The sequence below is a fragment of the Schistocerca cancellata genome, chromosome 2 (genome assembly GCF_023864275.1).
Source record: "Schistocerca cancellata isolate TAMUIC-IGC-003103 chromosome 2, iqSchCanc2.1, whole genome shotgun sequence".
Taxonomy (NCBI): Eukaryota; Metazoa; Arthropoda; class Insecta; order Orthoptera; family Acrididae; genus Schistocerca; species Schistocerca cancellata.
The window spans coordinates 811,462,098-811,479,429 of NC_064627.1; the positions used below are offsets into that span (position 1 = coordinate 811,462,098).

The window sequence follows — 17,332 nt, forward strand, 5'->3', positions numbered from 1 at the left end:
CTCTCGCTGAAATTCTGTACAACCTCTGGTTCTTTCAGTTTATCCAGGTCCCATCTCCATAAATTCCCACCTTTTTGCAGTTTCTTAAGTTTTAATCTACAGTTCATAATCAAGACATTGTCGTCAGAGTCCACATCTGCCCCTGGAAATGTCATACAATTTAAATCCTGGTTCCTAAATCTCTGTCTTACCATTATATAATCTATCTGAAACCTTCTAGTATCTCCAGGGTTCTTCTATGTATACAACCTTCAAATGGCTCTGAGCACTATGCGACTTAACTTCTGAGGTCATCAGTCGCCTGGAACTTAGAACTAATTAAACCTAACTAACCTAAGGACATCACACACATCCATGCCCGAGGCAGGATTCGAACCCGCGACTGTAGCGGTCGCTCAGCTCCAGACTGTAGCGCCCAGAACCGCACGGCCACTCCGGCCGGCTATACAACCTTCTTTCATGATTCTTGAACCAAGTGTTAGCTATGATTAAGTTATGCTCTGTGCAAAATTCTACCAGGCGGCTTCCTCTTTCATTTCTTAGCCCCAATCCATATTCACCTACTACTTTCCTTCTCTTCCTTTTACTACTGTCGAATTCCAGTCACCCATGACTATTAAATTTTCGTCTCCCTTCACTACCTGAATAACTTCTTTTATCTCATCATACATTTCATCAATTTCCTAATCATCTGCAGAGCTAGTTGGCATATAAACTTGTACTACTGTAGTAGGCGTGGGCTACGTGTCTATCTTGGCCACAATAATGCGTTCACTACAGCTGCAAAATACTAACGCGAATTCTTTACAAACGAATGGAAAAACTGGTAGAAGCTGACCACGGGGAAGATCAGTTTGGATTCCGTAGAAATGTTGGAACACGTGAGGCAATACTGACCCTACGACTTATCTTAGAAGAAAGATTAAGGAAAGGCAAACCTAAGTTTCTAACATTTGTAGACTTAGAGAAAGCTTTTGACAATGTTGACTGGAACGCTCTTTTTCAAATTCTGAAGATGGCAGGGGTAAAATACAGGGAGCGAAAGGCTATTTACAATTTTTATAGAAACCAGATGGCAGTTATATGAGTCGAGGGACATGAAAGGGAAGCAGTGGTTGGGAAGGGAGTGAGACAGGGTTGTAGCCTCTCCCCGATGCTATTCAATCTGTAAATTGAGCAAGCATTAAAGGAAACAGAAGAAAAGTTCGGAGTAGGTATTAAAATCCATGGAGAAGAAATAAAATCTTTGAAGTTTGCCGATGACATTGTAGTTCTGTCAGAGACAGAAAAGGACTTGGAAGAGCAGTTGAACGGATTGGACAGTGTCTTGAAAGGAGGGAATAAGATGAACATAAACAAAAGCAAAACGAGGATAATGGAATGTAGTCGAATTAAATCGGGTGATGCTAAGGGAATTAGATTAGGAAATGAGACACGTAAAGTAGTAAAGGAGTTTTGCTATTTGGGGAGCAAAATAACTGATGATGGTCGAAGTAGAGAGGATATTAAATGTAGACTGGCAATGGCAAGGAAAGCGTTTCTGAAGAAGAGAAACTTGTTAACATCGAGTATTGATTTAAGTGCCAGGAAGTCATTTCTGAAAGTATTTCTATGGAGTGTAGCCATGTATGGAAATGAAACATGGACGATAAATAGTTTAGACCAGAAGAGAATAGAAGCTTTCGAAATGTGGTGCTACAGAAGAATGCTGAAGATTAGATGGGTATATCACATAACTAATGAGGAGGTATTGAATAGAATTGGGGAGAAGAGGAGTTTGTGGCACAACTTGACTAGAAGAAGGGATCGGTTGGTAGGACATGTTCTGAAGCATCAAGAGATCACCAATTTGGTGCTGGAGGGCAGCGTGGAGGGTAAAAATCTAGAGGGAGACCAAGAGATGAATACACTAAGCAGATTCAGAAGGATGTAGGCTGCAGTAGGTACTGGGAGTTGAAGAAGCTTGCACAGGATAGAGTAGCATGGAGAGCTGCATCAAACCAGTCTCAGGACTGAAGACCACAACAACAACAACAACAACCTTAAGTTTTCTCAGTTTTTTATTAATCCAGTTCCGAACCTTTTCAGAATGGCAGGGCGATTTATAGAAAATTCAAAAACGTATTCTCTAATGATCAAGGAAGGTTTTGATATGTGTATGCATATTAAATGTTAAATCGGCTGAAAGATGCTTTACTAGACCTAGAAGACAAATGGTTCAAATGTCTCTGAGCACTATGGGACTTAACTGCTGTGGTCATCAGTCCCCTAGAACTTAGAACTACTTAAACCTAACTAACCTAAGGACATCACACACCTTCATGCCCGAGATAGGATTCGAACCTGCGACCGTAGCGGTCGCGCGGTTCCAGACTGTAGCGCCTAGAACTGCCACCTGGGCCGGTGACCTAGAAGACAGTCAGTGCAGTGGAGTCTCCTGCAAATAGGGTGCTGGACGAGATGTAAGGGGTCAGAAGTGACTATTTAGTAACGCGTTTGAACTGGTTGAAGGGCCATACGCATAATACTCCAAACGTAATTGAGGAGAGATTGGGCGAGCTTGTTGGCAAAGCTAGGGTTTGGCAAGCACGAAGACAAGTAGCAGAAGCTCTTAGTATGTGCTGAAATGTAAGCCCACGATCGCTTGCCATGAAGGGCAACAGAATGGCACGTAGAAACTCGTCAACGTACCACATTGCTGTAAGGATGTCGCGGATGAGAACTAAAAGGGTCCTCCTATGAAAAAAAAATGGCACACCAAACCATCACTTCTGATTGTCAGACCGTATAGGATGTGACAGTCAGGTTGAGATCCCACCGCTGTCCGGGGTGTCTCCAGACATGTCTTTGCTGGTCATTGAGCCCTGGAATCTCATTAACTCGAGTAGAATTGTCTTAAGTCACGCTTCGAACTGATCCGCAGTGACAAGCGAAGACGTGTCTGGAGATGCCCTGGAGAGCAGTGGGATAACAACCAGACTGTTGTTCGCCATACGGCCCGACAACCAGGGGTGATGGTCTGGGGTGTCATTTCGTTTCAAAGCCGGGCCCTTTTGGTTATCATTTGCGGTACCCTTACAGCACAGCGGTAAGTCGACGATATTCTACGCCCCATTCTGTCGCCCTTCAGGGTAAGCCATTTTCGGCCTACATTTCACAAGATAATGATCTTCCGCACACGGTGAAGTTTCTACTGAATGTCTTCGTGCTTGCCAAAGCCTACCTTGGCCAGCAATGCCATCAGAGCTCTACATCTACATCTACATCTACATCCATACTCCGCAAGCCATCTGACGGTGTGTGGCGGAGGGTACCTTCAGTACCTCTATCGGTTCTCCCTTCTATTCCAGTCTCGTATTGTTCGTGGAAAGAAGGATTGTCGGTATGCTTCTGTGTGGGCTCTAATCTCTCTGATTTTATCCTCATGGTCTCTTCCCGAGATATACGTAGGAGGGAGCAATATACAGCTTGACTCTTCGGTGAAGGTAAGTTCTCGAAACTTTAACAAAAGCCCGTGCCGAGATACTGAGCGTCTCTCCTGCAGAATCTTCCACTGGAGTTTATCTATCATCTCCGTAACGCTTTCGCGATTACTAAATGATCCTGTAACGAAGCGCGTTGCTCTCCGTTGGATCTTCTCTATCTCTTCTATCAACCCTATCTAGTACGGATCCCACATTGTTGGGCAGTATTCAAGCAGTGGGCGAACAAGCGTACTGTAAACTACTTCCTTTGTTTTTGGATTGCATTTCCTTAGAATTCTTCCAATGAATCTCAGTCTGTCATCTGCTTTACCAACGATCAACTTTATATGATCATTCCATTTTAAATCACTCCTAATGCGTATTCCCAGATAATTTATGGAATTAACTGATTCCAGTTGCTGACCTTTTGTAGCTAAATGATAAGGGATCTATCTTTCTATGTATTCGCAGCACATTACACTTGTCTACACTGAGATTCAACTGGCATTCCCTGCACCATGCGTCAATTCGCTGCAGATCCTCCTGCATTTGAGAAAGTGTAGAGCATTATGGGCAAGGACTTACAGCGAGATCGGGTTGCTGACGACCTAAAGCATCAATTGGACATAATTTGACACGATATCCCTCAGGAAGACATCCAACAACTCTAAACATTCAGTGCGAACCCGAATCACTGCTGGCGCAAGGGGCAGAGATGGACCAACGCGTTATCGACATGCTCAATTGTGAAGCTCTTCCTCTTGAATAAATCATTCATTTTTTCAGAAACTGTAGTCATTTGTTTGTCAGCCCCCAGTAGCTGAATGGTCAGCGTGACAGATTGTCATTCCTCTGGGCCCGGGTTCGATTCCCGGCTGGGTCGGGGAATTTTCTCCGCCCAGGGACTGGGTGTTGTGCTGTTCTCATCCTGATGCTTTCATCCTCATCGACTGCAGGTCACCGCAGTCACGTCAAATTGAAAGACCGGCACCCGGCGAACGGTCTGTCCGACGGGGCGCCCTAGCCATATGATTAAATAAATGAAACCATATGTTTGTCCGTACATGTATATCACATGTACCAATTTCCGTCCCGTTCGGATGATTCCTTCGTGCCTTTGTGGTACGTCGGCTTTTATTTTTAGTTTTTTAGTGTGTTTGTGTACACAGAAAGAAGATCGGGAAAAATTGTTACCGATGAGACAGGTGCAACTGTCTGATTGTTCGGTGTGGTTTATAAAGGCATATTTGCATGCCGTGCGTGAGTTTCCTCGGAAACGCGAAATCTTAATTAAGTAATTAATCTCTGACAAATAAATAAAGCCTATGGCACAGAACTGCAGCGCTATGCCGCTGATAAAACAAAATACAATTATGACACTCTTATGTTTCATTAAGAAGGAGGAGGTCTTGTAGAATAGCTGAGGCTGGAAGCACGTATATTTTATTAACTGGCACACCGCCATTTTTGATGTTATATAAGAACACTGCGAGTTGCAATCTTACTAGGCACTCGATTCTGTAAAGAATTTATATTTATGAAAGTAAGCTGAACTATTTAACTGTAGGCTTATTCGTTGAATATAGCTGATTTAACTAACTGTGTAAACTTTTTTATGTTTAGTAGACAGTCACCTCTGTACGACGTATTGACATGGCTGGCAAATTATTCTAATATTGAGATTTAGATTTTGAGTCCGCACCTACCGCAGCAGTCTTTGGAAATGATTTAAATACGAATTCCGATTATTTGAGTCTTATTTCACGGTCAACTACGAATAACATTGCACTTACGAAAAAGCCATTGTCAAGCGTCTGATACCAAATAATTAAACGTCCACTTTCCAGATAAGCAAATATTAATTACAACCAATCACTATAATACATATTAATATTTTATTTTATTTTATTTTATTTATTTATTTATTTATTTTATATTGGCGACTGCGTGTCGGACTTGTTAATTTGTCATTTGTCACATTGTTCTCTTTGTTTCATGTGAAAAATCAACTTTCTGGACCTGGACTTGAATATATGAGAAATAACAAAAATCTGACGATATTTTCCAATTCTAAAATTTTGCGGGAAGACGAAAAATAAGGTAAGATGCAGCATCTGTGCATTGGCATGCTTGACCAGACGCATAATTCAGTGTATTAGCTCTTCAGTAGATTCTGTAGTATTTCTTTCGCGCGTAGCAGTTTTCAGTGATAAATTTCATTCTCAGTGCTTTTCCTTAAACAATAACTTCTGCAACAATACCTATACACGAGTGTACAATATGGCCGACTTCAGTACGATACGTTGTAACATGGCCAGCAGCCATTAACAATAATCCCATATTCAGTTTACATTTTCAAATGTAAAACTTTTTAAATGTCAAACTTTATTTTCTCGAAGCATATCTTACGTGAGGCATGGTCATAACTAGAAAACAATACGCAAAGATGGAACAGCAAAGACATACTATTCAGACGCAATCCGGCTCGGACGAGAGACAAATGTTTGAAAATGACTTTACGACAGCAACTGGTAGTGACGATTCATCAAATATTGACGCAAGTGTTAACGGAAATTTTGACAATATGCCGTCCACCACAAAAATTTCAAAGTCTCAGTCAGAGCCCGTGTTAGTACATGACGTCACGTCTCATGACGCGGCGGGGGCAGATACCTTGCAAACAGCAAACATTGCCAACATGCTACAAATGCTAATGAAACAAAACGCATAAAATATGGCAACCTTAACGACACAAAATGAACAGTTAAAGACACAAAATGAACAGTTAAAGACACAAAATGACGAAATTAAATCTGATCTCATAGCAATCAAGACATGTAATGACACTTTATGTAAACGTGTGGAACTTATAGACGCCACACTGACCAAACAGATGACTGAACTCAGTACGAAATTTTCCAAGCTTAATACGATACAAGAAAAGACTACAAATGACGTAGCACTTTTACAGACACAAGTAAAAAACCTTAATGTCACGTGTGAAGCTCTTACTGAACAAATTTAAACATATCCTTCAGTACACGACAACCTTAAAAAACGAATTACTGACGTCCAGAATAAATTTGACGATGTTGAACAACACCTGACTGACATCTTAAATCTGATGCCACAGTTCATTTTCAAAATATTAATAAAGAATTTCATGACTGGGTAGAGAACAAAGACAAACATTTTGAAAGATGCATACGTGAAAATTTACCAACAATTGTGCACTACTCCGTAGCGGAATACATCACTAATAACAAACAGCTGATTAGTGACGCAGTACAATCTGTCACTGCACCCGTGAGACAATTCACCGATCAACCACAGTCTGAATGTAACGAAAATATCAGTCAAAATGTACAGTTCAGAAACCAATATACATACGAGTATGACGCACACATACCGCACACGACAAACACACAAGAACAAAACACACCACGACAACAACACATACCACGACGTGCAAACACAAACACAAGCTATTATCATGGTAAACCACAGCAACATTATCGTAATTACTCGCCATCTGAACATTACAGTAATTACTGTGGAACAAATCCATATCATAATGCAAAGGAAGAAGAAAGCTTAATAAAACACAGGCAATTTCAGACTTTTATCCCAGAAAAACGAACCATTCATCCGGTGATTTTTCTTAAATCTTTTAGTAACGCATTTCCACGCACTTGGAGTGACCGGAAAAAGATTTCATATATTGTCGGTTACATCCAAGGCGATGCAGCTGTCTGGGCATACAGTCAAGCTGACGTATGTACCACGTACAGTGAGTTTGAGCGTGCCTTTCTGAACAAATTCTGGTCGCAATCCGTCCAGGAGCGACTCAGAAGACAAATTTTGGAACCTGAAACTTTTAACAGTAGAAATGGTAACTTACGCAGATATTTTGAAAAATACTTGAACATGGGACATTTTTTGGACGAACCAGCCGCAACACGTGATATACTCCGTGCGTTGAAGGCCAAATTGCCTTTCAACATTAAAGAAAACCTCTTACATATTCCGGATGACGATCCAGATTATTTTTTAACAGCTTTAGATTCGGTTGACATGTTACTAGAAGATCAGCGCTTCGCGCGGCAAAACAGCAACCACAATGTTTATATTAGTGGTATGCAAAACATGCAGGCTTGCCAACTCAATTCTGGCGCGCCGACAGTTGGATACGCGGTACAGCAAAAACAGCAAACTCCCATGCCGTCTCAATACGGAAATCAAAATCAACACGTGTATTCCAATACAAACAACAGTTACAACAGTAATAACACTTCATGCGGCAATCCATACAAAAGGCACCGCGGTAACAACAACAACAACAACGGTAACAACGGATACAAATATAACAACAAAAACACAAACAGAAATAGAAATAATAACTACGAGCCAAGACAGCATCAAGGGTGGACTCTTAGCGATCAATACTTTCATTCAAACACTGCTATACCACAGCAGCCACCAGGACAAAATTGGAGCATATCTTACGACCGACAGGTGAGTCATAATGCGCAACAGCAACAACAACCGCAAAAGTTTGGAGATCACAACAGGCAATATCCAAATGTGAATATAACCGAAGTGACACCTGATACACAACCTCAATCTGTGTCAGTACCTAATACAAATGCTAATCCAACAAACTAGAAACAGCCACTTCTATGCTCCGGGTCGTGGCTGAAGAATTGAAAATATATCAGATGAACTTTTGCAAGACAGTACACAATGTCGTTCAAACACAAGTGAAATTGTTTTAGCATCTACTACTGGTGTAGTGGGTGGGATTCCAACTACTATTATCTTAGATACAGATGCAGCTGTGAGCGTTTTGTCTTTTAATTTCTATAAAAAGATGTGTGAATTGGAGCCTGTGCCTGAGTTTCCCGCCCAAAACTGTAAAATAACTACTGCTCTAGGTAATAAGTCATGTAGGGTTAAGAAGTAAGTTTTTGTAAACATTAAAATAGGTAATGGAACCGTACAATGGCCATTCCTGGTTGTACAAAACCTTGTGACAAATTGCGTATTGGGATTAGATATTATGAGCGAGAAGGACTGCATTATAGACTTCTCCAAAGGTAAATGTGTTTTAAATGATAAAGGCAATGTAATTATTATTGATTTGGACAAGAGAACTCTAAAGCATGACAAACACTGTACAGGGTACAAGATTCAGTTAGTACTTGACAATGACATTCAAGACATGCAAACACACTCATCTGACACAAAGCTAATGGACTTGAAAACATTGATTGATCATAAGATAAATGAAGCTACAGCTCTCTGTGTACATGAACGTATGAAACTACAGGAGGTGCTATCCAAATATTTACAAGTTTTTACCAAACGATTAGGTGTTATCAACACGTATGTCTACAAGATTGAAGTTAAGCCTCACAAGATCTTCTACCACAAGACATATAACGTACCGTTATCTCAACGACCTGCTGTGTGGCAAGAATTAAAACAAATGTTAGACAGGAAGGTCACTGAACCATCCACCTCACCTTACTGTAGTCCTCTACTTGTCAAAAAACCAAATGGTAGCATTAGGCTAGTGTTAGACGCACGAGCAATTAATGAAATAATTTTACCGCTTCACACAAAACCCGAAAATTTAGAAGAGCAATTACAGAAATTTCTAGATGCAAAATATTTTTCCTCAATAGATCTCGCTAATTCATTTTGGCAAGTAGGTATCACTCCTGATTCTCGGAAATATACTGCATTTATGTTCAGGGGGCGAACCTATCAGTTTTGTGTTCTACCCTTCGGATTGAATGTCAGTTCTGGGGTATTCATTACAGCCCTGGATACCGTGCTTGGCGATGATTTAGTTGAGACAGTCACACACTATGTAGATGATATACTGATAGCTACACCGTCTTGGAATGAACACATTGACACACTTCAAAGAATTTTAGAAAAATTTGCACAAGCTGGAGTCACAGCCAATCTTAAAAAATCAAAATTTGGTTGCAGTGAGATTAAGTATTTAGGACATATCATTAATTCACGGGGCATACGTCCTGATCCCAGTAAATTAGATGCTATCAGGAACTTTCCTAGGCCTCGAACAAAAAAACAGTTAAAATCATTCCTTGGGCTATGTTCATTTTTCAGACGTTTTTTACCACAACCATTTTTGAACAGTAAACATCTGTTAAATCGACTCAGAAAGAATCAAGTTTTGATCTGGTCGGAACAGTGCCAGAATGACTTTAATACAATTAAACATGCTTTAGTGAATGCAAACATATTGAGCCATCCAGATTTCAATTTAGATTTTTGTATGACTTGTGACGCTTCACGTTCTGGCTTGGGCTGTTGCTTATTTCAAGTTGTAAAGAATAAAGAAAAGGAACACAGAAGAATTATTGGGTTTGCAAGTCGTACTCTAACTGAATGTGAGTGTACATACTCCACTACTGAGTTAGAAACACTTTCCACAGTCTGGGCATTCAAGTAATTCAATTATTATTTATTTGGCAAACATACAGTAATTAATACCGATCACCAGGCCCTGACATTTTTGTTAACTTGTAAACTTGTACATCCTAGATTATCACGATGGGCAGTTACTCTTCAGAACTACTCTTTTGAAATTATGTACATAAAAGGTAAGGACAACACCATTGCCGACGCTTTGTCTAGACTTCCACAAGGTATGAATGAAACCAACAGTGACTTAGAAAATATAAATGACTACAGGATTCTCTTAATGCAAGACAAGCAGTATCACCAATATTATATTGATATGTGCAGAAACATAGCTAAATTACAAAAATCTGATCCTCACTGGTATAAGATAATAACATTACTGGTAGAAAAACACAATCATCCTTTGACCAAGTATTACAAGTTACACAATGATGTGAATTTTATCGCCGACATCCAAATGCTACTCACTGGTGTGTATGCATTCCCAAAGAGTCTGAACGTAATTTGATTTGGCACACACACTTAGTTTTGGGTCATTATGGGACGAAAAAGTGTTTGGCAAAGCTCAGCACATACTGTTATTTTAGCAATACGAGAAGAAAAATTTACAGGGAACTGAAAACATGTGTCATGTGTCAAAAATCAAAACCTCAGAATTTATCCACAAAAACAGATTTACATTCTATTATACCGAGTAAACCCCTGGAAATTCTGTGTACTGACATCAGTGGACCGCATCCAGCAAGCTCTGGAGGCGTCAAATATATCTTAGCTTTTTACGATATATTTTCTAAACACGTAAAACTTTATGCTTTAAAATCCGCCACTGCAAATGGTATAGTACGAAGATTCTCAAGTGATTACCTGACGCACGTGGGAAAACCTAAAGCAATTCTGTCAGATAATGCAGCATACTACTCTGGGTACAAATGGAGAAATTTCTTGAGGGACAATAACATTAAAAGTATATTTATTTCAAGGTTTAGTCCACAATGTAACGCGACTGAGAGACTTTCCCGAGAACTAAACCGATTCACGAAGACTTATATTTCATCAAAACATACTAATTGGGTGTCCTACCTAAGTCTTTTCGAAGACGTACACAATAACTTAAATATTTACAATACAAATTACACACCTAATGAGATCATGTTCAATTGCAAACAGAACGATCAATGGATAGAACCATTACCTAAGTTGTCAGACAAGGAAATCACACCTGAACAGAAAATAAAAGAAGTATTGACTACACTAACACATCACGCACAGATACGAAACAAACATCACGCAAACATAATAAAAAGAAAACAAAAATTCAAGGCAGGAATGCTTGTACTACTTCGTACTCATCATAAATCTGTAGCACTCAAACGACGCAATGCTAAGTGGCGTCTGCTATATGAAGGACCTTATATTATTGTTAACATACCGCATCCTGGTGCGTATCTGTTACAACATCCTAGAACTAACAAAATTATTGGGCTATACACACACCGAGATCTTAGAGCATTTCATGCTAAATAATGTCAAAGTCATATCCATGAAAACATTGCTAAGCAACTCGCAAAAATCTGTTTGCTACAACATAGATAATAAGTAGTATAGAAATTTTCATTTCAGCTGTACCAATGACGCAGTTGAAGACAGAACAACTATTCTTTCAACGCCGCGGCACTACCAAGAAGACTGAATATTAAGGTAAAATTTATGATTACGTAGCAGTGAATGATATATTAATTTTTCACGGAACATTTGTGACTGTAGGTACCACTGACTTGGTATGACACCTGACGAACCGACAGACGTCATCTGTGAAGGGACCTTTTACTTCGAGAAATAGATTAGACGCACATCTCTCAGCAAGAAAAACATCTACCAGTAGCCAAGGCCACACAGACACTATGCACACACGCACAAAACGCGAGGAATCTAACAGTTTTCCGTCTCTTATTATTTTGAATATTTATTGAGTAGTGAAAACGCCTGGTCTTGCCTACTGATGTAATGAATGTTGTGTCTAACCTATCTTAATTTCAGATGACATCACAAAGAACATCGATAAAATCGCAGCAAAACCGTTAAAGGGAAAGTAAATATCTGCAATTCATGTAATCAAATGTGACATAATGTAATAATTTATAGCTATGTATCATCATCATCATCATCATCATTTAAGACTGATTATGCCTTTCAGCGTTCAGTCTGGAGCATAGCCCCCCTTATACAGTTCCTCCATGATCCCCTATTCAGTGCTAACATTGGTGCCTCTTCTGATGTTAAACCTATTACTTCAAAATCATTCTTAACCGAATCCAGGTACCTTCTCCTCGGTCTGCCCCGACTCCTCCTATCCTCTACTGCTGAATCCATGAGTCTCTTGGGTAACCTTGCTTCACCCATGCGTGTAACATGACCCCACCATCTAAGCCTGTTCGCCCTGACTGCTACATCTATAGAGTTCATTCCCAGTTTTTCTTTGATTTCCTCATTGTGGACACCCTCCTGCCATTGTTCCCATCTACTAGTACCTGCAATCATCCTAGCTACTTTCATATCCGTAACCTCAACCTTGTTGATAAGGTAACCTGAATCCACCCAGCTTTCGCTCTCATGCAACAAAGTTGGTCGAAAGATTGAACGGTGCACAGATAACTTAGTCTTGGTACTGACTTCCTTCATGCAGAAGAGAGTAGTCGTAGCTGAGCGCTCACTGCATTAGCTTTGCTACACCTCGCTTCCAGTTCTTTCACTATGTTGCCATCCTGTGAGAATATGCATCCTAAGTACTTGAAACCATCCACCTGTTCTAACTTTGTTCCTCCTATTTGGCACTCAATCCGTTTATATTTCTTTCCCACTGACATTACTTTCGTTTTGGAGATGCTAATCTTCATACCATAGTCCTTACATTTCTGATCTAGCTCTGAAATATTACTTTGCAAACTTTCAATCGAATTTGCATCACAACTAAGTCATCCGCATATGCAAGACTGCTTATTTTGTGTTCACATATCTTAATCTCACCCAGCCAGTCTATTGTTTTCAACATATGATCCATAAATAATATGAACAACAGTGGAGACAGGTTGCAGCCTTGTCTTACCCCTGAAACTACTCTGAACCATGAACTCAATTTACCGTCAACTCTAACTGCTGCCTGACTATCCATGTAAAGACCTTTAATTGCTTGCAAAAGTTTGCCTCCTATTCCATAATCTTGTAGAACAGACAATAACTTTCTCTAGAAACCCGGTCATATGCCTTTTCTAGATCTGTAAAGCATAGATACAATTCCCTGTTCCACTCATAACACTTCTCCATTATTTGCCGTAAGCTAAAGATCTGGTCCTGACAACGTCTAAGAGGCCTAAACCCACACTGATTTTCATCCAATTGGTCCTCAGCTAATACTCGCACTTTCCTTTCAACAATACCTGAGAAGATTTTACCCACAACGCTGATTAAAGAGATACCTCTGTAGTTGTTACAATCTTTTCTGTTTCCATGTTTAAAGATTGGTGTGATTACTGCTTTTGTCCAGTCTGATGGAACCTGTCCCGACTCAGGCCATTTCAATTATCCTGTGTAGCCATTTAAGACCTGACATTCCACTGTATTTGATGAGTTCCGACTTAATTTCATCCACCCCAGCCGCTTTATTGCACTGAAATCTATTGACCATTTTTTCCACTTCCTCAAATGTGATCCTATTTCCATCATCATTCCTATCCCATTCTACCTCGAAATCTGAAACATTACTGATCGCATTTTCACCTACATTGAGCAACTCTTCAAAATATTCCCTCCATCTGCCCAAGGCATCCACAGGATTCACCAGCAGTTTTCCTGACCTGTCCAAAATACTTGTCATTTCCTTCTTACCTCCCTTTCGAAGACTACTAATTACACTCCAGAATGGTTTTCCAGCAGCTTGACCCATAGTCTCCAACCTGTTTCCAAAGTCTTCCCACGATTTCTTCTTGGAGGCTGCAATTATCTGTTTGGCTTTGTTTCTTTCTTCAACATAACTTTCTCTGTCTACCTGGGTTCTGGTATGTAGCCATCTTTGATACGCCTTCTTTTTCCTTTTACAGGCTGCCTTGACTGTATCATTCCACCAAACTGTTTGCTTCATCCTATTTTTACACACTACTGTTCCAAGACATTCTTTAGCCACTTCTAGTACTGTGTCCGTGTACCTTGTCCATTCTTTTTCCAATGACTGTAATTGACTACATTCAACTAACTGGTACCTTTCTGAGATCGCTGTTATGTACTTGTGCCTGATTTCCTTATCCCGAAGTTTCTCCACTCTTATCCTCCTACATATGGACCTGACCACCTGCACTTTCGCCCTCACAATACCAATTTCACTGCAGATTAAATAGTGATCAGTGTCATCAAAGAATCCCCTGAGCCGGCCGCGGTGGTCTAGCGGTTCTGGCGCTGCAGTCCAGAACCGCGGGACTGCTACGGTCGCAGGTTCGAATCCTGCCTCGGGCATGGGTGTATGTGATGTCCTTATGTTAGTTAGGTTTAAGTAGTTCTAAGTTCTAGGGGACTTATGACCTAAGATGTTGAGTCCCATAGTGCTCAGAGCCATTTGAACCATTTGAATCCCCTGAATACACGTGTGTCCCTCACAGCCTTCCTGGGAATTCCTGATCTGTTATTATGTAGTCAGTGATAGATCTGGTTCCCTTGCCTTCCCAAGTATACCAGTGAATGTTCTTATGTTTAAAAAAGGAGTTTGTGATTACTAAGCCCATACTGGCACAGAAATCCAAGAGTTGTTTCCCGTTCCTGTTGGCCTCCATATCCTCTCCAAATTTACCCATAACCTTTTCATACCCTTCTGTTCGATTTCCAATCCTGGCGTTAAAATCATCCATGAGCGGAACACTGTCCTTGTCCTTTACTCTAACAACTACATCACTGAGTGCCTCATAAAAACTATCCATCTTATCTTGATCTGTCCCTTCACAATGCGAATATACTGACACAATCCTAATTTTCTTGCTAGACACTGTCAAATCTATCCACATCAGTCGTTCGTTTACATACCTTATAGCAACTACGCTGGGTTCAATTTCTTTCCTGATGTAAAGCCCTACATCCCATTGTGCTATTCCTGCTTTGACTCCTGACAGGTAGACCTTGTATTCTCCCACTTCCTCTTCTTTCTCACCCCTTACCCGAATGTCACTAACAGCTAAAACGTCCAGCCACATCTTACTTGCAGCCTCTGCCAGCTCTACCTTCTTCCCAGAGTAGCCCCCATTGATATTAATAGCTCCCCATCTCATTACCATTTGTTTGCCAAGTCGTACCTTAGGAGTCCCTGGTTTGTCAGTTAGAGGTTGGACTCCGTCACCTCCAAAGGTCCGAGGCATTTTGCTCTGATTGTTGCCAGCATCATATTTAAAGTACCAGGGAAGCGGGTTGCTAGCCTTACTTGCCCCAAGTCCCATTGGGTTTTACCCCTAACGGCTGAGGGACTAAGCTATGTAATGATGATGTAAACATGTTTATGTGTAACTGTATTATGTTTATGCTAAGAAAATATGTGACGTGTATATGTATGATTACTTATGTTTTTTTTAATGATGTATAATTGTTACTATGTGAAAATTTGAACGATAACGAGTGCCAAAATGTGAAAAACTTTTTAAAAAAATTGCATAGTGAACCACTGTTCACGGACATTAACGTACATTACTAAGTCTGCAACTACGCAGAAACCTATGTGAAAGAAACTGTTAATGACATTCATCATGCATCGTACCTTTTTAAGCGCGATGAACGATTTCTTTGATAAGTAACTACGAACATTTAGGTGAGCTATATTTTAAAAGAAAAACTGAAAATGTGAAGTGCATAATTGGTGCATCGTCTAGTGACATTACTACAGTACCTAACTTGAAGATGTTAACTGGATTAAATGGTCACAACGTGCCTGTCCAGACAACAACACGACGAGTGGAAGAATTTTGGTTGGAACTTCAGGAAATGGAACGTTCTCGAAATGTGACGGACACACGTACCTGGTCTGTCCAAGGATCGACGCCAGCTATGTGCCGTCCGAGGTTCTGCAACCAAGCTTCCACGGTATATCGAAAACAAACTGCATATGGACCAATTACTCGACGGGTCACGTCCGATCTTTAATAAACAATGCTTTTTGCCACGACGAACTGCATCACAACGACTATAATGGAAATAGGAAATGGACATGCTTATGTATCAATTACGTTGTTACACAGCGATGTTACTGTGAAAAAAAACTTTACCACGACGACACTAACCTGTGAAACATTACTGTGCAGCAGATGAATATAAACTGTAATAACGACACGATGTGTATAGGTCAACGCACCTGAAACAAAAAGACATTTTTCTTTGAAGCATTTCAATGCAATACTATGTAACCAAGAACATTCAACAATCTAAAGTTGTATTGCATTACAACAAATATTGTACTTTTAAAATTAAGTTACCTGTGATAGAATGTACTCTTCATATGTAATCTTCGTGGAATATTTTCTTTGTTCAACGACTAAGAAACGCGCGCGCACACGAACAATATGAACTGTAATACTGTGCCGCGTGATGTAAATTTACGATATAACGGCAGTGCCGGAGTCACATAGACGCTTCTGCGCATGCGCGCACTCTATTTTGCCAACAAGAACTTTTACGGCGCACGCGCGTCATTCAAATTTCGTATATAATATACTGTATAATGTATGTCATGTAAATAGTTGTAGATAACTTAGATTTTCTTGTGCCTTTAGGTGAATTGCTCGCCTGCAGGTGTGTCCTTTCGCCTCGCAATTCAGAGGGCAATATAAAGGCACATTTGCATGCCGTGCGTGAGTTTCCTCGGAAACGCGAAATCTTAATTAAGTAATTAATCTCTGACAAATAAATAAAGCCTATGGCACAGAACTGCAGCGCTATGCCGCTGATAAAACAAAATACAATTATGACACTCTTATGTTTCATTAAGAAGGAGGAGGTCTTGTAGAATAGCTGAGGCTGGAAGCACGTATATTTTATTAACTGGCACACCGCCATTTTTGATGTTATATAAGAACACTGCGAGCTGCAATCTTACTAGGCACTCGATTCTGTAAAGAATTTATATTTATGAAAGTAAGTTGAATTATTTAACTGTAGGCTTATTCGTTGAATATAGCTGATTTAACTAACTGTGTAAACTTTTTTATGTTTAGTAGACAGTCACCTCTGTACGACGTATTGACATGGCTGGCAAATTATTCTAATATTGAGATTTAGATTTTGAGTCCGCACCTACCGCAGCAGTCTTTGGAAATGATTTAAATACGAAGTCCGATTATTTGAGTCTTATTTCACGGTCAACTACGAATAACATTGCACTTACGAAA

At 40.1% G+C, this 17,332-nt stretch overlaps 1 protein-coding gene across 1 annotated transcript; it reads right to left on the reverse strand.

The window, feature by feature from the left end:
* Positions 1–14,563: 14,563 nt before the first annotated feature.
* LOC126158842 (craniofacial development protein 2-like) lies at positions 14,564–15,394 on the reverse strand. The gene has a single exon (XM_049916471.1). It carries the CDS (start codon positions 15,392–15,394, stop codon positions 14,564–14,566), a length of 831 nt encoding a protein of 276 aa, XP_049772428.1.
* Between the last annotated feature and the right edge of the window lie 1,938 nt (positions 15,395–17,332).